Genomic DNA, 22,664 nt, shown 5'->3' with positions numbered 1-22,664 from the left:
AGAGCTCCAGGGCCTCTGGTGAACAGCCAACAAAGAGAAAACTGAAATCAGCAACAAAGCAGTACAAAGGTGATTTCTTGAGGTATAGCTTTTTAAATTGTGCCAATGCAATTCAGGATGCAAATCCCATGTGTGTTATATGCAGAGAAGTACTGGCAAATTAGTTTAAAACTCTAAAACTTCCAATGGCATTTGAAGACTGAGCATGGTGAGGACAAACCTCTTGACTTTTTTTTCTAAAGGATGCATCGAGAACTTAAATCATCAGCTGAAGTCCGTAGCAGAAATGTAACTGACAAAGCAAGTGAGAGCGCGAGGACCAAGTGGGCCCTGGGAGTAAAGTTTGAGAAACACTGGGCTAAAGGGTATCAATACTATGGGAAAAGAACAGCAAGCTACAACACTGATATCCTACCACAAGAGGGAGATGGGCTAATTAGAGTCTCCTGTCATGCTGGGCTGCTTCCAGCATCTAAAACTGGCAACGAGAAACTGCCTTTTAAAATTTAAATGATCCAATCAGTGGACGATATCAGTGGACGTTGATTTTGGCATTTTGATTGCTCTATACACAGTGATGATAAGCAGGCCCTCAAACCAAATTACTAACAGCATTTTATTTTCACAAATTATTATTGTCAGAACTTACCAAAAATTTTTGAACTGCATAATTTAATAATAGTCTTTTTATTGTCACAAGTAGGCTTACATTAACACTGCAATGAAGTTACTGTAAAAATCCCCTCGTCACCACATTCCGGCGCCTGTTCAGATACACACAGGGAGAATTCAGAATGTCCAATTCACCCAACAGAAACAGCACGTCTTTCGGGACTTGTGGGACAAAACCAGGGCACCCAGGGGAACCCACACAGACAGAGGGAGAGCGTGCAGACTCCGCACAGACCGTGACCCAAGCCGGGCATCGAACCTGTGACCCAGACGCTGTGAAGCAACAGTGCTAACCACTGTGCTACTCTGCCACTTCAATTTGCACTACTACTGCTGAATGCCTCTTACAGTCCCTCTGCTCAATGGAATTCATGTGGTGAATCTCATTCATAGTCCTCTATAAATCCATTCCACCCAAATAATCATCCGGTTTCTTTATTTTTTAAAAATACATAGTTTATCATCACTGATTGTAAAAGTAGATTAAGTATTTTCAAAGCATGGAACAACACACAAGGTGAACGTTTGCTCCATTGTGCACATGCTGGTTCTATATAGTTAGTCCCACTCTTCCTGCTCTTTCCCCATAACCTCAGAAATGTTTTCCTTAAAGTACTTATCCTGATCATAACAGTGAACTGTATAAAAGAAAATCTCAACTCCCCTTTAGTTCTATTGCCAATTCTCCTCAATCTGTGCCTGCCGGTTACCGACTACCCTGTCACTGAAAACATTTAATCATCATTTATCACAAATAAGGCATCGAATAAGGTTTTTAAATAGTTAAAGAAAGACTAGTTGCCAGAGACTTGTTCTAAAACAGGATGACAGATTAACTAACTTCAGCACCTGCCGCTGTAAAAACAATTTACATTTATGTACAGCTTTTAATGCAGGAAAACATCCAAGACACTTCAGAGAGGCGTAATCAGAGAAAAGGAATGCCAGGTCCCAGGAGAGGTGACTGTCAGCTAGGTCAAAGAGATGACTTTTAAGGAAGGTCTTGCATGAAGAGAGGGAGATAAAGAGGTGGGAGGGTTAAGAAGAAAATTCCAGATTGTGACGGCCGATGGCACAACTCCCACCATGTGAAGAAAGGTAGGATGGATAAACAAGAAGCCAGGCTCAGACACAGTGACGATTTGTGATGCCCTCCAAGTTCAAAGAGCCTACTGACATCTATTATCTTGGTTTATCAGACCAAGGCGTGGAGATGAAATGCAAAGCCTATCAACGTACGCAGCTCATTCGGACACAAGCTCAGGAAACAGATTTGCCAATGGAGCAAAGGTCGATATATGGAGTTAAGTTCCCAAATCAGCCATGATCTATAGGCCGGTCTCACGGGGCTGGGAGGGTGGTGCAAATCTCGCCACTGCAGATGGTGAAATCGGAATTCAATAAAAATCTGGAATTAAAAATCCAATGATGACCATGAAACGATTGTTGTAAAAACCCATCTGGTTCACTAATGTCCTTTAGGGAAGGAAATCTGCCATCCTTACCTGGTCTGGCCTAAATGTGACTTCAGACCCACAGCAATGTGGTTGACTCTTAACTGCCCTCTCAGGGGCAATTAGGGATGGGCAATAAATGCTGGCACAGCCTGCGACCCCCACGTCCCATGAATGAATATTTTTCTAAAATGAGACTAACAATCCAGAGCTCTGAGGATATAGCTTCAAATCACACCACAGCAGCCAACAAAATTTAAATTCAATTAATAAATTTGGAGATGAAAACTAGACCGTGCCAACAATGATCATTTGTTGTCAAAAACTATCATTCAGGAAGGAAATCTGCTGTCTTTACCTGGTCTCACATGTGACTCCAGACCCACAGGAACGTGGTTGTTTCTCACCTGCCCTCTGCAATGAGCTAGCAAGCCACTCATTTCAAGGGAAATTCAAGATGGGCAACAAATGCTGGCCTTGCTAGCAATGTCCAAGTCCCACGACAGAATAAAGCAAACCTTTTTAATGAATGGCAGAACATGCTCGAGAAACTGAATGGCCTACTCCTATTCCCATGTTCTTTCACTACTTCCTCTCTTACCACCACCAAGAGAAACAGGAAATCACAGAACAAATCCATGCCCAAACACTGTTCCATGCTACTGATGAACCGAAGAATGGTGCATTTCTCACTGCAAACGGCACGGATATTGTATAGAACTGAGATGAGGCATCCTAACACCTTCAGTGCTGTCACTCAGGCTCTATGTGTTGATGCCAATGGGCAGCACGATAATAGTGGCTAGCACAGTTGCATCACAGCACCAGGGTCCCGGGTTCAATACCCTGCTTGGGCCACTGTCTGTGTGGAGAGTCTGCATGTTCTCCCCGTGTCTGCATGGGTTTCCTCCCGGTGCTCCGGTTTCCTCCCACAAGTCCCAAAAGACATGCTGTTAGGTGAATTGGACATTTTGAATTCTCCCTCAGTATACCCGACCAGGCGCTGGAGTGTGGCGACCAGGGGATTTTCATTGTAACTTCATTGTAGTGTTCTTTTTAAAATTTAGAGTACCCAATTAATTTTTTCCCAGTTAAGGGGCAATTTAGCATGTTCAATCCATCTACCCTGCACATCTTTGGGTTGTGGGGGTGAAACCCACGCAGACACGTTGAGAATATGCAAACTCCACACGGACAGTGACCCAGAGCCCGGATCGAACCTGGGACATCGGCTCCGTGTGACTGCAGTGCTAACCACTGAGCCACCGTGCTGCCCTGCTTCATTGCAGTGTCAATGTAAGCTTACTTGTGACAATAATAAAGACCATTATAAAGATTATTAGAAAATTCATACACTATCATACAAAATAAGAAATGGAGTCGGCCATTCAGCTAATTGAGCCTGCTCCACCATTCAATAAGATCATGGCTAATCATATTGTGTCATAACTCTACTTTCCTGACTGCCTCCCATGTCATCAAAAATCTGTCTAACTCGGTCTTGAATATATTCAATGATCCAGATCCCACTGATCTCTGGGGAAGAGAATTCCAAAGATTAATGGCACTCAGAAGAAATTGCTCCTGATCTCGTTCTTAAAAATTTAGATTTATTTTTTAAAACACGGTGTCCACTAGTTCTAGAATCCCCCAAGATGGGAAAAGTCCTCTCAGCAAATTATGCAAATTAGCTCTTCAAAAACAATGTTCTAAGGGGCAGCACGGTGGCGCAGTGGTAGCACTGCAGTCTCATGGCGCTGAGGTTCGATCCCGGTCCTGGGTCACTGTCCGTGTGGAGTTTGCACATTCTCCCCGCGTTTGCATGAATTTCGCCGCCACAACCCAAAGAGGTGCAGGGTAGGTGGATTGAATACGCTAAATTGCCCCCCAATTGGAAAAAAATTAATTGGGTACTCTAAATTTATAAAAGAACACAATGTTCTACAGCTCAAAATACTGTGGCTAGACACAGAACAGGTCTGAAGGACAATGTCTATTATTGAACTGCACCACAGTATAACAAGTAGCGATTGCACCACACCCATAATTAGGCTATATTCAAATCCTGATGACAACACAAAACTGCAACTGATGTCACTGAAATATTGTTCTCCATTTAAAAGAAAAATGAGCCCAGTCTGCATTCCTCCAGCTTTACATTGGAACACCTCCAAAGTCCCTGCTGCTGAGCTATATTTTTTTTTGCCAAAAGCTCCAAGTGTGAAATTCAGTAGGGTCCATCAAACAAGTACATTAAAAGGAATAACAGCCATAGATTTTCCAATGTTGTAAACTGAATAGTTTCAGTTACTAAAAGCTTGTTCAGATCAGTCTACAAGATTCAGCTGGCGTAGCAAGTGAAAAACGGGTGTTCTTTCAAGCTGGGATTTGGCTTAGAATCAAGTCAGATTGATACCATGCAAGTCTTTCTTCTGACTTGGTCAGACTTAAACTTTTCAATACTATTCCTTCCTTGCACAAAACTGCCTGTGACGAAGAACAAATTAGCAATATCACTGGTACCTTATTCGTTTACACACTCGCGCTCTCTTCTATGTGCCCTGCCCAATGTTTGCATAACCCTTGCACAGGGAGATCACCAGGCCCCACATAATGCTTAAATATGGTCAGACCAGTGCACTGTACAGCCTCAGCAAGACCTCCACTACACTGTTATAATTATATGTCCGAGAAACAGGCATTCACTTTGAAAGAACTTAGTGGCACAAGATTTTGTAAAATGCTTCCAACATGCTGCAGTAAGGGGAACTCTTCTGTTGGTAGCAAATGGGGCACTTTAACTGAATTTGATGGTCTTATACCTAATTTGGGAGCTCCTGATGTTCAAACGTTGGTGGGGGGGGGGGGGGGGGGGGGGGAAAGAGAAATGTTACATTGCCCCCACTCATCTCGATGAGGAATATATATATATAAAATTAAAATATAAATACAGATCAAAATATTAATTTTGATAGGATATACTTCAGCAATTGCTACAAAGCCTTACAATGTGTAGATGAAATGAACGAGTAGGATTAAAACCCAATTGGTTTATTAATATAATTTAGAGAAGGAAATCTGCCAACCTTACTGAACCTGGTCTATGATTCCAGTCCCATACCAAGACAATTCACTTTTGATCGCTTTGGAGGTAGTTAAGGCAGTGGTTGATACAGAAGGCCCACTAGCACCACCATCTTAAGGACAACTAGGGACGGGCATTAAATACCAGCCTCATCAGTGATGTCCACATCGCAAAAATAACTTTTTAAAATGTATTATACCTTTTCAGCTTTTGTTTTGGAGCAGCTGTCTGTGAGCCAGTGTTCAAGCCCACACTCTTAGTGGGCACCGTGTTTTTCTTGTTGCCCACTGGAGGAATATGCTGATGTGTAGAGGCCTTGGGACTCCTGCGCTTCAGTTTCTTCTCCTCCATTCTGTCTGCTATTCAGGGGGCAAAGTCTGCCTGTGTGAAGACAATATAAATAAATGTTACAAAGGCTTAAAATTAGGTACCTAGTTTTGGTTGTTCTAGAACAGAACGAGAAAGTGGATTGGATTTATTGTCACGTGTACAGAGGAGATACAGGAAAAGTATTATTGCGAGTATAGTCCAGACAGATCGTTCCATACATTAAAAAACATAGGACATGCATAAATACACAATATAAATACATAGGCACAGGCATTGGGTGAAGCATACAGGAGTGCAGTACTACTCAGTAGAGACGATGTGTGAAGGGATCAGACCAGTCCACAAGAGAGCCATTCAGGAGTCTGGTAGCAGCGGGGAAGAAGCTGTTTTTGAATCTGTCAGTGCGCGTTCTCAGACTTTTGTATTTCCTGCCGGAAGAGGTTGGAAGAGTGAATAACCTGGCTGGGGAGGGTCTTTGATTATGCAGCCTGGTTTCCAAAGGCATTGGGAGGTGTAGACAGAGTCAATGGATAGAAGAAGATTTTGCATGATGAACTGGGCTATGTTCACGACTTTGTACTTTCTTATGGTCTTGAGCCGAGCAGTTTCCATACCAGGCTGTGATACAGCCAGATAGGATGCTTTCTATGGAGCATCTGTAAAAGTTAATATGAGTCAATGTGAACATGCCAAATTTCCTTAGTTTCCTGAGGAAGTATAGGCACTGTTGTACTTTCTTGGTCGTAGTCGATGTGCATGGACCAGGACAGATTGTTGTTGATGTGCACACCTAGGAATTCGAAGCAGTCAACCATCTCCACACCACTGACGCAGACAGGGATGTGTCCGATACTTGGCTTCCTAAAATCAATGACCAGCTCCTTAGTTTTGCTGATGTTGATTTACAGAATGAGAAAAAATTATCCTTCTTGTGTCTGAAATAGGCATACCCCTTACTTCTACACTGTATCCCCTGGTTGTATTCTCTCCCACAAGGGGATAATCGCCTCAGCATCCACTCTGTCAAACCCTCAGGATCTTGTATTTCAATAAGATCACCGTTCATTCTTCTAAACTCCAATGGATACAGGCCCAACCTTCCTTTCCTTACAAAGTAACTCCTTCATCCCAGGAAAAAGTTTGAGTGAACCTTTTCGGAACAGCTTCAAATGCAATTTTGTTCTTTCTTAAGTAAGGAGACTAAAACTGTACAGAGTAATCCAAATGTGGTCTCACCAACAACTGCAGCAAAACATTCTTTCTGTAATAAACAATAACACTCCATTTGTCTTCCTAATCACTTGCTGTACCTACATACTAACTTTGTGATACATCAGGACACCGAGATCCCTATATCTCTCTCAATTTAAATATTCTGCTTTTCTAGTCCTCCTGCCAAAGTTCACATTTTGCCACATTATGCTCTATCTGCCAATCTTTTGTCCACTCGCCAAACCTACATATATGCCTTCGAAGGCTCCTTATATCCTCTTCACAATTTTCCTACCTCCCTTTGTGGCATCAGCAAAGTTAGCAACTATACATTCAGTTCCTTCATCCAAATCATTGATAAAGATTGTAAATAGTCGAGTGGTTCCTGTGGCACTTCACTTGTTAAATCTTGCCAGCCTGAATGTGACCCATTTATAATGAGACTCAGTTTCCTGTAAACACACCAATCCTCTATCCAGACTGACATATAATCCTGAGAAATATGTTACAAATGCGAATATGACATCTTTCCTAAGAAACTCTAATACTTGCACATCCTGGAGTTAAGTATTTGCACGCAACCCTATGAGATTACACGGCTACCTGGTGACATTCTACTCTTATCTTCTTTTCGGGAAACAAATAAACATGTACAATGTGTTCCTGATCTGGCAGGCGCCACTTGATATAAAGTACAGGTTGGAACCCACGGGGAAAATTCACACCTCGGATCACTCAGGATCATGTTCTGGCTGGTTGCTCAGCCACAAGTACGGGTGTTCATTTGCTTTGAGTTCTCCATTGCAAAGCCCCAGCAACGGAAACAAGAACCAAACTTCAAAAGAACATAGAAGGTTAACATTGACAGTTTGAAAAGAAAGAGCCAACGGCATTGTTGCCGTTTCATCACTGACTTAAAATACCACACATATACATGCATACAACAATTGGAAAATCTCCCTAAAAATGTGGAACATGCTAAGTAGCACAAACATGCTAAGTAGCACAAGGAATATCTAGGGTCAATAGTACAGATACATTTGAGAAACATGAGGGAGAAAGAAAACAAGTTAGATTAGACGAACGAGAGTGGGAGGAGGCTTGTGTGCAGCCTTAACATCTGGATAGATCAGTCAGGCCAAAAAGCAATATTAACTTCCTCTTTGAATGAAGTGAGTATATTCTTGGTGTTGGCACACAGTCACAGGCCAATTGTATCAATCACACTGCTACTGGTCTATTGTGACATAGCTGGCCAATATAAATTTTGAATGTCTAACTTTTAGCCCATTTTCCTGATTTGCTGTCTTCTCACACCCACCCATATTTCTTTGAACTTGTGAAAACGTTGCTCTGTGACTAGTTAGTAGGTGAAGCTAGTCAAGATCAACTTTCACTCAGTCATGCAATCTGCCTGGCACACATTTCTAACCCCACCAGCACTGTGGCTTTGCAGTGTTTAATGAGCTCAGAAGGCCTGAAAGAAACAAGGAGGCATCAATGTTTCTAAAGCAAATAACAATTCCCAAGACTGACATTGCCAAAGTACATCTTCTCTAATTTCTCAAGGCTTTACACGCTATGGTACAGTGGGTTACTGCTCCACACTGTACGTACACAGTGATACACAGTGGAACCAGATTCTGTACTTCAGTTCTTAAACATGAGCAGGTTGTCCACAAAGGAGTAGGGATGTGGAAGAGAGGTTGAAAGAGAGATAGATATTCCTTTATAGTGCTTTATCACAAATTCATAACCAATTAATTACTATTGATGGTCAGTTACTGTTAGTGTCCAGGCAAATATATCAGTGAATGTACATGTAGCAAGCAAGACAAATAGGTTAATTTATTGGTGGTGGTTGTTGAGGGAGGAGATTTTTTTTAAAAAGAGGCTGTTTATTAAAGTTTTTCATATTATCAACAAGAATACAAATATTACAAAGAAATAAATATCTAACATTAAACACAATCCCTAAAACCCCCAACAGCTGACTGTGTCTAGATCTTTGAAAAAGGGGATGTGAACGGTTACATCTCAGGTAGAATCTCGCCACTGAACCCCTGATGGTAAATTTAATTTTCTCCAAGTGGAAGAAGGACATTAAGTTCCCTAAGCAGTCAGAGGCACGAGGCGGAACGGGAGCCCTCCAACCAAGCAGTATCTGCCAAAGGGCTATCAGTGAGGCAAACACAACAACACCCGCCTCTACCCCAGAGTGAATAGCCAGCAAATCCTAACCCCGAATATGGCTACCAACGGACATTGGCGTAAATCCAACTGGATGACGGTGCTAAAAAGGAAGTTCAGAAACTAGTGAGTTTGGGGCAAGACCAAAACATATGTGTATGATCCATCGGGGCAAGCAAACAGCGATCACATCTGTTCCCAATACTAGTAAGAAACCCACGCATCTTTCCTTGGTCAAGTGTGCCCTATGCAGCAACTTAAATTGAATTAGGTTCAACCTGGCACATGAGGACGTGGAGTTGACGCTGTAAAGGGCCTCTCTCCAAACCTAGCTAACCCAGTTCACTCCCCTATTTCGTCCTCACCTAGTCTAGTGGGGAGGGATCAGATGAGAGAATGTGGCCATATAGATCTGAAATAGACATCCTACCTGGTTGAGGCAAGGATAGAACCTTCTTCAGCAAAGAGGACGGTGGAGCCAGAGGAAAGGAAGGGAAAGCTGCACATGAGAAATTGTGAACTGGAAAGTAGCGAAAAAGACTAGAGTTGGCCAGCTGAAATTTGTCCACTGATTCACTAAAACCGGCAAACCTCCCCTCCCCGATCAGGTCACCAAAGTGCACAAGTCCCTTTAGTTTCCACAAATCAAATGTTGAGTCCAGCCCAGAAGGCAAGAGAAGTTGGTTGGAAAGATAGGGACTAGTGAAGATAGAGAAAGGAGTTTAAAATGTTGTTGAAACTGTTTCCAGATTCTAAGAGAGGAGACTACCACTGGGTTTGAGGAGAATCTAGTGGGAGAAAAGGGCAATGGTGCAGTAACTATGGCAAGAGAGTGGGTGTAGTGCAAGAGCGACCTCCATTTGGCCCCAGATTGACTCGGGATCGCCGATCCACAATAGGATTTTTTGGATACGAGCGGCCCAATGGTAAAACAATAAGTTTGGGAGGGCTTGTCCGTCTATCCCTCTAGCAGACTTGCAGATTCTGGGACTCTTGCCCGCCCATGTAAAAGCAGATATCAATTTATTAATCTTAATAAAGGAGGATTTGGGCAGGAAAATGGGGAGGCATTGAGAAAGAAACGAAAACCTAGGGAGTATGTTCATTTTTATCAATTGAATCCTGCCCGCCAAAGATAGAGGAAGGTTTTTTACACTATTGATCAGACTTGAATAATTCAATTTGTGAAGCAAGGCCCAGTTGTGGGCCACCTTGACCCCCAAATACCTAGTACTCCTATTCAAGGCGAAGTGGCCCGTGTGTAAAGTGTCCGTGTGAATGCTAGCCGTAGGGGCATTGTATAACAAGTGGACCAGAGACACAAATTTATGGCCAAATCTAAATCTCCCGAGAATCTCAAATAAATAGTCCCATTTCACCCATTTTGTGTGGGTCTCACCCCCACACAACCCAAAGATGTGCAGGGTAGGTGAATTGGCCACGCTAAATTTACAGAGTCAATGGGCTAAATGGCCTCCTTCTGCACTGTAGGGACTCTATGATTCCTAAAAAAAGGTTATTGAGGCCAAGGTATTGACTTAATTTGAGAAAATGGGCAGAAGAATTAATTTATGCAATGGCAATCATGCCAATCTGGTATACTGCAGAAGTCAAATAGAAAATGCTGGAAAATCTCAGCAGGTCTGGCAGCATCTGTAGAGAGAAAAGAGTTAACATTTAGAGTCCAGATGACCTTTTGTCACAGCTGGAGATGTACTTTGGCACAGCTTTGGCTGTGACAAAGGGTCATCTGGACTCGAAACATGAGCTATTTTCTCCCTACAGATGCTGCCAGACCTGCTGAGATTTTCCCACTTTGGTTTCAGATTCCAGCATCCGCAGTAATTTTCTTTTATCCAGTGTTTTATACTGACGAAAGCACTCCCTCTGAGCAGAGTTAGAAAACTAATTTGAGTAAGGCACTTTCCACTGAGAAAATGAATCTGTTGGGGATGGCCGGGGGGCATTAAAACGTGGTGTTCGAGAGTGGAGGGCGTGGAGTACCAACTTGGCTCAGTTGGCAGCACTCTCATCAACTCTTAAGGCACTTGGTTGACTCATTGTGGATTGGAGCACAGAAGCTAAACCACTTCAATGTACTACTGGCAGTGTTAAGATCGTCACAAGTTCTCTTGTCTTTCACACAACAAAGGAAGCCCTGTCCAAATGCTCTGTCCCTCCAAATCGGCTGTAAAGCATTTGAAGATGTCCTTAGGTAGTGAAAGACACCAGTTGAAGCCTACTTGTGACAATAAGTGATTTTCATTTCATTTTTCACTTTCATATGAGGAAGGGCATTTGGAGGGCACTTTGAAAAATAGCAGGTTGTGGCAGCCAAGAGTCCCCCTCCATCCAAACAGCTCGCCATTTATTCGCTGCCTGTGAGAGTTTCCTAAAACAAGGGAAAGACCATCTTGAGGACAGTAACAGATTGTGGAGCAATGTTGGATGGGTCGAGGTCAGACAACATAAAACGCAGGCACTTTCCTTACCGGGATTCCTCGCCTTCAGGTGGCTATGCTGCAGAGGATGGCGTTGGGGCTGAGGACATGTTGGCTCTCCGAGGCCCCCGGGTGAGTCGCTGTCTTGAGCGGCCACAAAAGGAGAGACTGGGCGGGGGTAAGGAGGTGGTGTCGAGCCTAGGCCAAGAGGCTCCTTGCAGTAATAACAGAGTGAAAGAACCCGCCTCCACAGGAGCAGCTACACGAGCGGCCTGCCTTCCACCCTCCCCAGACCCGGGGAGTGTGACCGGCGCCCGCAGCCCGACTCCCCGGCCTCAAAGCCGGAGTTTCCCAGGCCTGAGTCATCAGGCCAAGGCACCGGTTGCCATGGCACCGCTGGCTCTGCAGACTCCAGCTGTGCCCTTTAACCCCGGAAGGGTGTGCCACCTGCCGCGCGGCATGCCGGGGGTTGTAGTTCCCGCCCGCCTGGCGCCGAGGCGAACCCCGAGGAGAGCAACTACATTCCCCAGAGAGCCCCGCGGCACCAGCAACAACAGGAGGGACAGGTACAGGTGTGTCTCAGAAAGAGAAAGGAAGATGTTTCAGTGAAAGTCGCCATTCCCCCCAAAGGAATCATAGCTGCTCTCCCCTTTGACACTGGTGATTTAACCTGAGGGTTACCACATCTCAAGTGAGAGGCAAAGTTGAAAATGTGCCAGGGCCTTTATAAGTAACCTCAGCTGGTACAGGAATTTAACCCACACCATTGTCATCACTCTGTGTCATGACCCAGCTGTCCAGCTAACTGGCCCCTGAGGATGCTTCAATACAAATGTTATGGACACGACGGGGATTAAATTAAACAGCGCTGATTTATAGTATTGGGCAGCACGGTAGCATGGTGGTTAGCATAAATGCTTCACAGCTCCAGGGTCCCAGGTTCGATTCCCGGCTGGGTCACTGTCTGTGTGGAGTCTGCACGTCCTCCCCGTGTGTGCGTGGGTTTCCTCCGGGTGCTCCGGTTTCCTCCCACAGTCCAAAGATGTGCGGGTTAGGTGGATTGGCCATGCTAAATTGCCCGTAGTGTCCTAAAAAGTAAGGTTGGGGGGGGGGGTTGTTGGGTTACGGGTATAGGGTGGATACGTGGGTTTGAGTAGGTTGATCATTGCTCGGCACAACATTGAGGGCCGAAGGGCTTGTTCTGTGCTGTACTGTTCTATGTTCTATGTTCTAGTTCTGGTTGCCACACTACCAGAAGGATGTGGAGGCTTTAGAGAGGGTGCAGAAGAGATTTACCAGGATGTTGTCTGGCATGGAGGGCATTAGCTATGAGGAGTGGTTGAATAAACTCGGGTTGTTCTCACTGGAACGACGGAGGTTGAGGGGCGACCTGATAGAGGTCTACAAAATTATGAGGGGCACAGACAGATGGATAGTCAGAGGCTTTTTCCCAGGGTAGAGGGGTCAATTACTAGGGGGCATAGGTTTAGAGAAGATGTACGAGGCAAGTTTTTTACAGAGGGTAGTAGGTACTTGGAACTTGCTGCCAGAGGAGGTGGTGGAAGCAGGGACGATAGTGACATTTAAGGGGCATCTTGACAAATACATGAATAGGATGGGAATAGAGGGATACGGATCCCGGAAGTGTAGAGGATTTTAGTTTAGACGGGCAGCATGGTCGGCACAGGCTTGGAGGGCCGAAGGGCCTGTTCCTGTGCTGTACTTTTCTTTGTTCTTTGTAAAAAGAGTTCTGATTTGTTTCCCTCTTTATAAGCAGTGATATTTCCCAACCTCTCGGCTTTGGTGCAATCCAAGTCTCCATTAATAACCCCACGGTAAACCCATGATAGAATTAACTCAAAGGGTTAGTTTATTTGCACACACTGAAACATGGGAGAAGGGTTGCAATGTTGCCTCCTTTGCAATTATACAGTAAATGAAGGATAGAAAAAAGAAAGATTTACAGTGTGAGACCACAGAGAAAATAAATATTGTTCCATGTGGGTCCCATAATCCAGAATTAAAGTCCAATGAGTTATTCCTTCATGGAGGTCAGCGGGTTGAAAACCAATGCTGTACAATTCACTTTTCCGGTGGTATTGACTTCACACGATGAGATAAATATGCAGAGATGCATCGGCCTAAAAGGCGATGGTACAGAATTTCCAACAGAGGCCGTGTAAATGGGAGTCAGGTATCCAACTGGGCCAGAGCTCCTTGTCTGGGAGGCTGCTTGTCAGATGATACAAAAACAGACTGAAACTTTGCAGTTGAGCAAGGCAATATTACTGGTTTAACAAGCCAGAGCCCCATGTCACATAATTCATACCTCTCCACATTGTCTTTGACAAAAGACATATATCCTTTATCTGGGTCTCCGAGATTGTTAAGTATCTCAACCACTAAGAATTGAAAGGAAGGTTGTGGGGTCCTTTGTCTTAGCAGACCAGCAGACCCCTGTTGGCCAGTCTGGGTTATGAAATGCAGATGATCTTTGTATAACTGTCTGTGAATTTGGTCTGAGCAGCCCACAGAGGATTGTTAGTGGCTCGTCAGGGATTCTGAGGTATGAGTTTCCTGATACTGTCAGGTAACTCCTTTTGTTCGGAGTCGCAGACAGACTTAGATTCAGCCATTTCAGATTTTTTCAGATTGAAATTTTTAAACATAGCATAGAATCATAGAATTTACATGCAGAAGGAAGCCATTCGGCCCATCAAGTCTGCACCGGCCCTTGGAAATAGCACCCTACCTAAGTCCACGCCTCCACCCTATCCCCGTAATTCAGTAACCCCACCTAACCTTTTTGGACACTAAGGGCAATTTAGCATGGCCAATCCACCTAACTTGCACATCTTTGGACTGTGGGAGAAAACTGGAGCATCAGGGGGAAACCCACGCAGACATTTTTAAAAATATAAATTTAGAATATTGTAGCCACCTAAGATGGACACTGGGCTACAACATGGAGAACTGCTAAGGCTGCAGGGAGAAAACAGTCTTAGCAAGGACAAGCAGTTTGCAGAAGGCTAATTAGCATTCTGCACGTACAGAAACCAGTTTATGGCCAGGTGCAGAATCTCAGCTAAAGGTGTAAATGGCAACAACAATTTGCATAGTAATGAGGTGATCCAGATCTAGGCCCACACAATAGAAACATTTAGGTTTGAATGGATACTTTGAGTGGACGCCCAGACGAAACGGCACCATAAGTATCCATCACAAAGCACCATAGAGACCGCCCCACCCATCGAGAAGCGACCCTCAGATTGGGGGGTTTGGAAAATATCGATTGGGAGAAGACCCAATCGATATACAGCAGGTAGAGACCGCCCCAAAGAGGCACGGACTTTGGGGGGGACCTATAAAAGTAGACCCCGCACATGGTCCGGTCTGTTGGCTCCGGCTCTGCTGTTGTTGCTCCGGCTTGCTGTTGGTTCCTGTTTTGCTCCAGCTCCGCTTTGCTGCTACATCGCATCCTGACTCCAGTTCCATCACCAGCCGTTGAGCCACCAGCCATCGAACTGTAAGTTTCACCACAACGATCGCTACGTGAGCCAGACTTGCTAGACCCTGACGACCTTTAACACTTTGAGAGTTGCAGACCAAGAACGGGACGAAGGCCTCGCTCCCTGACCTTGCCTGTTCCTGTTTAGATAAGTATTTTAGTCGTTTAGTTTAGAAGTAACTTAGTCTCTTTAGCGTATGCATGTGTATTTATTATATTTGTTATAATAAATATCAATCGTTTGAACTTACTAATCGGTGTACAGATTTATTACTTTGAACCTGACCTTGATATACTTGTGAGGTGTCTAAATACGGCACCTGGCGACTCCGAGCAGAATTACATACACAGAGCTGTAGTAGTGTTAAGCACACGGCCTTTAAACGGAGGCGTGTTAATACACTCCAATAAAACGCGTAATACACTCAAGTAAAACGTGCAACAATATCCAATTCATTTTTTCCAATTAAGGGGCAATGTAGCGTGGCCAATTCACCTATCCTGCACATCTTTAGGGTTGTGGGGGCGAAACCCACGCAAACACGGGGAGAATGTGCAACTTCCACACGGATAGTGACCCAGAGCCGGGATCGAACCTGGGACCTCGGCGCCATGAGGCAACTGTGCTGACCACGTGCACCACCGTGCTGCCCTACCCACGCAGACATGGGGAGAACACGCAGACTCCGCACAGACAGTGATTTAAGCCGGGAATCGAACCTGGGACCCTGGACCTGAGAAGCAACTGTGCTAACCACTGTGCTACTGTTCTGCCCATGAAAAGTATGAGGGATATTGGATAGGGTGTTTAGAAAGGAACTTTTCCCCTTATAATACTAATCTTTATTATTGTCACAAGTAGTCTTACATTAATACTGCAATGAAGTTACAGTGAAATCCCTTAGTCGCCACACTCCAGCGTCTGTTCAGGTACAGAGAGGGAGAAACTGAGCATATCTCTATATATTTTATACAGAAAGTATGCAGGGTGAAGTCTCAGTCCCTCACAATAATAACTTAACACGTAGTAACTTCCTACAGTAAGTAAATATAAGATAAGTCATACTACAGTTAAATATTGGGCAATGCATAACAGTTAGTAAATATAGGTAAGTTACTACAATGAACCAATGTGACAAGGAGCTCTTACTACAAATATGTAGATGGTAAAGGTGTGCGATTTGGCCTTGTCAGCAATGGATAAGAGCAGGAAGAAAGAAATCAACCGCAATTTCCACTTGTAATCGCAGACTCGTAACACCTCCCTGCTTGAAAGTGCAAGTGTGTGCAGGCAATGGGCAATGGAAGTACTGGCATTGGCTGTGATGCCCTCACTGAAGTTCAATAGCTTGCTGACACTCATTGTCAAAATGTATTGATTAATAATGATCATGTAATGAGGAAGGAAGCAAATTTCTTGATTATGATTGTGTGTGTGTACTGTAAGGGCCGTTCCTGTTGATTCCCTTATTTCCCATTTATTTTACTTTGTGGTTATCATTTTGATCCATGGATGTTTAATGGACATACTTTTAAGTCGAGCAAAGGAAGTGAGGATCTCAAAAGTTGCAAAATGATACACTGTGCTATTGGAGTTTAGCTTTTGAACAGAAGAACTCAGACTTTCTGGCACCCGAGAGATTGGAGGGATTCGGTTCAATTGATTGGCTGGTGGCCAATGAATTGGCCAAAGACCGTATTCTGCCCGGCAACAGGTGGTGAGTCCTACCTAGGTGGGATGGTTTTCAGAGGACCCAGGAAGGGACAGTCGGGGTCCTGGACGCTGAGAGAAGAAGCTGTGAGCTACTGTCTCTTTCTCCCTCTTTCTCCAGAAATGCTGCCCACCTGCTGTTTTCTGAAACTGAGAAGATTTTGAGACCTTGATGTATTTACAGTGAACACCATTACTGGTGGAAAGCAAAATGTCTCCAACTGAGGGCCTCGACCGAACAAAGGTGTACTGGAAGGCATCCATCTGAAACAGAGACTTTTGCCCTTTTTACTTTTCTTTTTTTTTACATCCCTCTTTCCCCTCTGTGTTTGTGTGTCTTGTGTGCGTGTACAGGGTGGGGCAAGTTAAGAGGGGGTTTAGGAACTCGACAATAGTTAACCAGTTGTATTTGATGCCTATTTTGCTCATAGTTATTGTTATGAATAAAATTAATTGTGTTTAAATTTACGTGGATAATTAAAATCTCATGAACAGGGACAGAAAATAATCCGATGGGCTATTGGAATGCTGGCTTTTATATCTGGACACCATAAGTACAATGGGTAGAAGTCATACTTTGGCTCTCCAAAGCCCAGATTAAACCACACCTATTGTGAGCATTTTTGGCACCGTACCTGAGAAAGAGTATTAGCGGGATTCTCCAATAATGGGGCTACGTCAACCACTCCGGCATCAACGGCCCCCGAAAGTGAGGATTTCTCCCCTTTCTAGGGGCTAGGTTGCCGCCGGAGTGATTCTCGCAGCTCCAGCCAGCGCCGAACGGCCCACGCGAGTTCGTGCATACGCGGAGTGGCTGGTGTATTTCCGCGCATGCGCGGAACGGGCGGCATATTTCCGCGCATGCGTGGGGGTTCCCTTCTCCCCGCCGGCCCCCGGGCAATATGGCAGAGCCCAACAAGGGCCCGGCGCAGAGTAAAGTAGGCCCCCACGGAACCAGCCCGATTGGTAGGCGCCTATCGCGGGTCAGGCCACCGTGGGGGCCTCCCCCCGGGGTCAAATCCCCTCGCCCGCCCCTCCAGGACGGACCCCGTACACCCACCTTCCAGGTCCCGCTGTCTGGGAGGTGAGTAATCCACGCCGGCGGGACTCGACCAAATTCGTCAGCCTCTCAGCCCATTGGGGCCCAGAGAATCGCCGGGGGGGGGGGGGGGGGGGGGGGGGCTGTCAACGGCCCCGACCGGCCCGGCGGGAATCCCGCGGGCGCCCGAAAAACAGCGCCTGAGTATAGGGAAGCCGGCGGCAGGGCGAGATTCACGCCTCCCCCCGGGGATTCTCTAATCTGGCACAGGGTCGGAGAATCCCGGCCTATATCAGTCTTGGAGGGAGTGCCGAATAGGTTTATCAGAATGATATCTGGATTCCGAGGGTTAAATTATGAGGAGAGATTACACGAACTAGAGTTGTATTTCCTGGAATTTCAAAGGTTAAGGTGCGATTTGATTGATCTTATCAAGATCCTATGGGGTTGGGGAGTCCAGGACACACAAAGGGTTGTAGAAGTTTGGAACTCTCCAGAGCAAATGGCAGTTAATTTTAATCTTTTTATTATTGACACAAGCAGGCTTGCATTAACACAGCAATGAAGTTATTCTGAAAATCCCCCAGTCGCCACACTCCAGCACCTATTCGGGTACACAGAGGGAGAATTCAGAATGTCCAAACAGCCTAACAGCACGTTTTTTGGGAATTGTGGCAGGAAACCGGAGCACCCGGAGGAAACCCACAGAGAGAAGGGAATCGAACCTGGGACCCTGGTGCTGGGAAGCATCAGTTCTAACCACTGTGCTACTGTGCCGCCAGATCAATTGTAAATTTTATTTCTGAAATTGATCGATTTTTGTTAACCAAAGATATTAAAGGATATGGGTATGAAGTTAGTCACAGATCAGCCATGGGAAAGCCAGGAGGAGGGGAATGATCTACTCCTGTCCTACGTTCCTACGTGAGAAGGAGACTATGCAAAAGGATAGATGATATTAAATGGTATTTGAGGTTGATGTACCATCAATTCGACTCAAGACACATTTAGGATCCGAACTATGGCTTTAATCAGCTAGTTGTTAGCCCGGTGGTCGACTATAGAGAATGACCGACCGCCGGGAACTCTGGGTACTTATACCCCGCCTCGGAGGCGGGGCCTACTTGCCTCTCGACCAATTGGAGAGCAGTCACATGACTAGTCCCAACCAATCGGACGAGAGGCACATGACCAGCCAGAGCCAATGGGAAGCCAGTGTTCTGCACCAATGGCAGTGCTCATATCCATACCACCACATTCACCCCTTGTGGAGAAAGAAGGGGGGGTTCAGTGGGAGAGGGGGGGGGGGGTCCGAGGACTGGTGGTATGAGCAGCGAAAATCGATAGGGGTAAGCTGCCCACTGGCTCGTGGCAAAACAATACTACTACTACTAAAAACAGAATAATCACAAAAATGTCCAAGAAAAAAAAATGGCAAAACAATACTACTACTACTAATAACAACAGGATAAAACGAAATGTCCAAAAAAGTCCCATGGCCGCATTAGATGGAGACGATCAGCCTGTCGGGTGCCCGTGTTGTTCTGGATGACCTTTGCAGTGGAGCCGGTGACGTCGGGCCGATGGTCGTCCTTGCCTCCGGGAGCATCGGTCGTAGATGTGTCTCCGTACCCCGGGCCGGTGGTGGAGACCCTGTAATCGGGGGAGAGGGGGCATATGCGCTGGGTCGTGGGGTCACGGGGGGGGCGCTGGGGGGAATTGGGGTTGGGGGGAGGTGTTGATGTAAGAGGAGAAGGCCGCACGCCGGCGGGTGCCAGGTCCCAGAGCGAGACCATATCCTGCCGACCGTCGGGATACTCCACGTACGCATATTGCGGGTTGGCGTGGAGTAACTGGACTCGCTCAACCAACGGATCGGACTTGTGCACCCGCACATGCTTCCGGAGCAGGATGGGCCCGGGGGTGGCCAGCCAGGTCGGGAGAGGGGATCCTGAGGACGACTTCCTGGGGAAAACAAGAAGACGTTCATGAGGTGTTTGATTAGTGGCAGTACAGAGGAGAGACCGGATTGAATGCAGGGCGTCGGGGATGACCTCTTGCCAACGGGGAATAGGGAGATCTCTGGACCGTAGGACGACCGTGGTCATCCCCCTCTATAACAAGTATACCGTTTTGGATACTGTTGCGGGGGACGACTTACCAGGGGTAAGCAATGGGGCACAGGTCTCTGGCACAGAGTCTGTAATGAACTCCAATTGGCTTTATTGGTTGGCCAATTGGAGTATGAGCTCCCTCAATGATAGCTCATGGAGGGGGCCCATATAATCACCTGTGTAGGCTTTGTGAGCAGTCTTAAGTTGACTGGACTGCTAGCAGCACTGTTTGTAGCTGCTCCTGTAATATCGTTATTGTAAATAAATATTGGTGTGGGGACGGAACTCCTGCCTCCCGTGGATTATTACAGTGGCGACGAGGTAAACTACGAATTTTGCGGAGACCAGCTGCCGCACTCGGAGGGTAAGCCTTGCCATTTTAAAAATGCCATTTTTTGGGAGGTTAGAGGCATTCGACCCGGCTATTGAGGACTGGTCCCAGTATGTGGAGAGAATGTGTTACTTCTTCCGGGCAAATGATATACTGACGGACGAAAGGAGATGGCTTATCCTGTTGTCAGCGTGCGAACCCTCCGCTTTCGCCATTATACGTAGTCTGACTTATCCCGATGCGCCGGACACAAAAACTTTCCAAGAAGTAACGGAATTGGTGAAAGAGCACTACGACCCAAAACCACCCCTCATTTTGCGTAGGTACAGATTCTACACAGCGAAGCGGGAAGACAGGGAGTCAGTCACAAATTTCTTGACCCGCCTGAGAAGGCTGGCGGAAAAATGTGAGTCCGGCCCGACGCTAAATGAAATGCTTCGGAACCGGTTAGTGTGTGGTATAAATGACCTCACAATACAGAAACGCCTGTTGGCGGAAACGGAGCTAGACTGCTGGCAGGCGTTACAGCTCGCACTGTCCCTAGAAAAGGCAGCAAGTGGGGCGCAGGAACTACAGGGCACGCCAATGGAGGTAGATACCTGTGAGAGGGACTACCACAACGGGTCCTGCTACCAGATAGCCGCTCTCAGGAAAAACCTGAGGAATAGAGGGAAAAAGGAAAACTCCAGAACTGCCCCCAAGTCTGCCAGGACTAACTGGAGACAGAGGGAAGTACCGGCGGAGGCTCCCCCAACAGAGAAGGACTGTTTCTGGCACCAGACAGAGTGGGGTAACAATGACAGAAACCCTAGAAGGAGGTGGCAAAAGAGGAATAGCAGGTGGGGACGCAGGGAAGTACACAACCTAGACGCCCCACCTCCTCCGAAGGGGAACAATTATATAATATTACAACGAAGAAAGCAGAACCCATTAGGATTACCCCACGGGCGAACGGGCGGCCGACAATAATGGAAATAGACACGGGTGCGGCCGTATCAGTAATGGGAGTGGCAGCATTTAGAAAAATGAAAGATGGACTCCAGCCACTAACCCTAACAAAAACATCAACGAAACTTAAAACCTACACGGGGGAACCCCTGGAAGTTCTAGGCACGACTCATGTACCTGTGGAATATGAGAAACAATTGCTCAGATTACCGTTGACGATAGTAGAGGGCTCCGGACCCAGCTTAATTGGACGGAACTGGCTGAAAGACCTAAAATTAGATTGGATGAAAATTTTCCAGAGTGGAAGCAGGCAGTTGAGTGGAGTACTCCAAAAATACCCGGAGGTCTTCCAGGAAGTTTTGGGGGGAAATCATAGGCGCCAAAGCAACTTTGCACGTAGACCCAGAAGCCTTTCCAAAATTTTGTAAGGCCAGGCCAGTACCTTTTGCATTAAGGAAGAAAGTAGATGACTAAATAGAAAGGTTACGGCGCGACGGCATTATCAGACCAGTACAGTTTTCGGAATGGGCAGCGCCGGTGGTACCAATTTTGAAGCCAGACGGCTCGATACGTCTCTGTGGAGATTTCAAACAGACAGTAAACAAATACGCACTGCTGGACAAATACCCAATCCCGAAAATAGACGACCTATATGCCAAATTGGCAGGTGGGCTTTTGTTCACGAAACTAGACATGAGCCACGCCTACCTGCAGTTAAAACTGGACAAGGGCAGCACGGTGGCCTAGTGGTTAGCACAACCGCCTCACGGCGCTGAGGTCCCAGGTTCGATCCCGGCTCTGGGTCACTGTCCGTGTGGAGTTTGCACATTCTCCCCGTGTCTGCGTGGGTTTCGCCCCCACAACCCAAAAATGTGCAGAGTAGGTGGATTGGCCATGCTAAATTGACCCTTAATTGGAAAAAATAATTGGGTAATCTAAATTTTAAAAAAAAACTGGACAAGGGCTCCCAGAAGTTCGCTACGGTCAACACCCTGAAGGGCCTTTTTCGTTATACTAGGCTACCTTTTGGAGTGTCATCAGCCTACGCTATATTCCAGCGTACGATGGAAAATATTCTGCAGAGACTACCGCAGGTGGCGATTTATTTGGACGATGTCTTAATCACGGGTAGGACAAACAGGGAACACTTAAGGAACCTGGAGGAAGTGCTCAGGCGTTTCGCAAAGGCAGGCGTACGGCTAAAAAGGGAAAAATGTGTTTTTATGGCCCCACAAGTGACGTACCTGGGATATAAAGTAGACGAGTCAGGCTTACATCCATTAGAAGACAGAGTAAGGGCAATAAAAGAAGCCCCAGCTCCCACCACGGTCCAGGAGTTACGATCATTTCTAGGGTTGGTAACCTATTATGGAAAATTTATTGAAAATAGGGCATCCATCCTAGAACCCCTCCACCAGCTACTAAAAAAGGGGCGAGAATGGAAATGGTCCACCCGCCAAAACCGAGCATTTAGGGACATTAAGGAACAGCTGTCATCCGAAAATGTCCTAGAGCATTATGACCCAAGGAAGGAGTTGGTGGTCACTTGTGATGCATCCCCCTATGGGGTAGGAGCCGTCTTAGCCCATAGAGGAAGGAATGGGGAAGAACGGCCAATAGCCTAGGCTT

General features: G+C 46.0%; 1 protein-coding gene across 2 annotated transcripts in view; it reads right to left on the bottom strand.

Annotated features, from left to right (window-relative positions):
- Positions 1-11,804, bottom strand: part of ccdc28a (coiled-coil domain containing 28A) — a 46,220-nt gene extending 34,416 nt beyond the window's left edge. Inside the window, exons 1-2 of one of the 2 annotated variants that reach the window (XM_038816328.1) lie at positions 11,436-11,804; positions 5,411-5,592 (exon numbers count right to left, since the gene is read on the bottom strand). In XM_038816328.1, coding sequence (XP_038672256.1) covers positions 5,411-5,562 — 152 coding nt within the window. In that variant the 5' untranslated portion in view covers positions 5,563-5,592; positions 11,436-11,804. Of the gene's footprint in view, positions 1-5,410; positions 5,593-7,838; positions 7,895-11,435 lie in introns of those variants that run through there. The other variant, XM_038816335.1, reaches the window with a different exon arrangement.
- Positions 11,805-22,664: the final 10,860 nt, after the last annotated feature.

Source organism: Scyliorhinus canicula, chromosome 1 (assembly GCF_902713615.1).
Source record: "Scyliorhinus canicula chromosome 1, sScyCan1.1, whole genome shotgun sequence".
Classification (NCBI taxonomy): Eukaryota; Metazoa; Chordata; class Chondrichthyes; order Carcharhiniformes; family Scyliorhinidae; genus Scyliorhinus; species Scyliorhinus canicula.
Note: the sequence above shows the minus strand (reverse complement) of the source record. Positions and strands in the feature narration are given on the sequence as shown.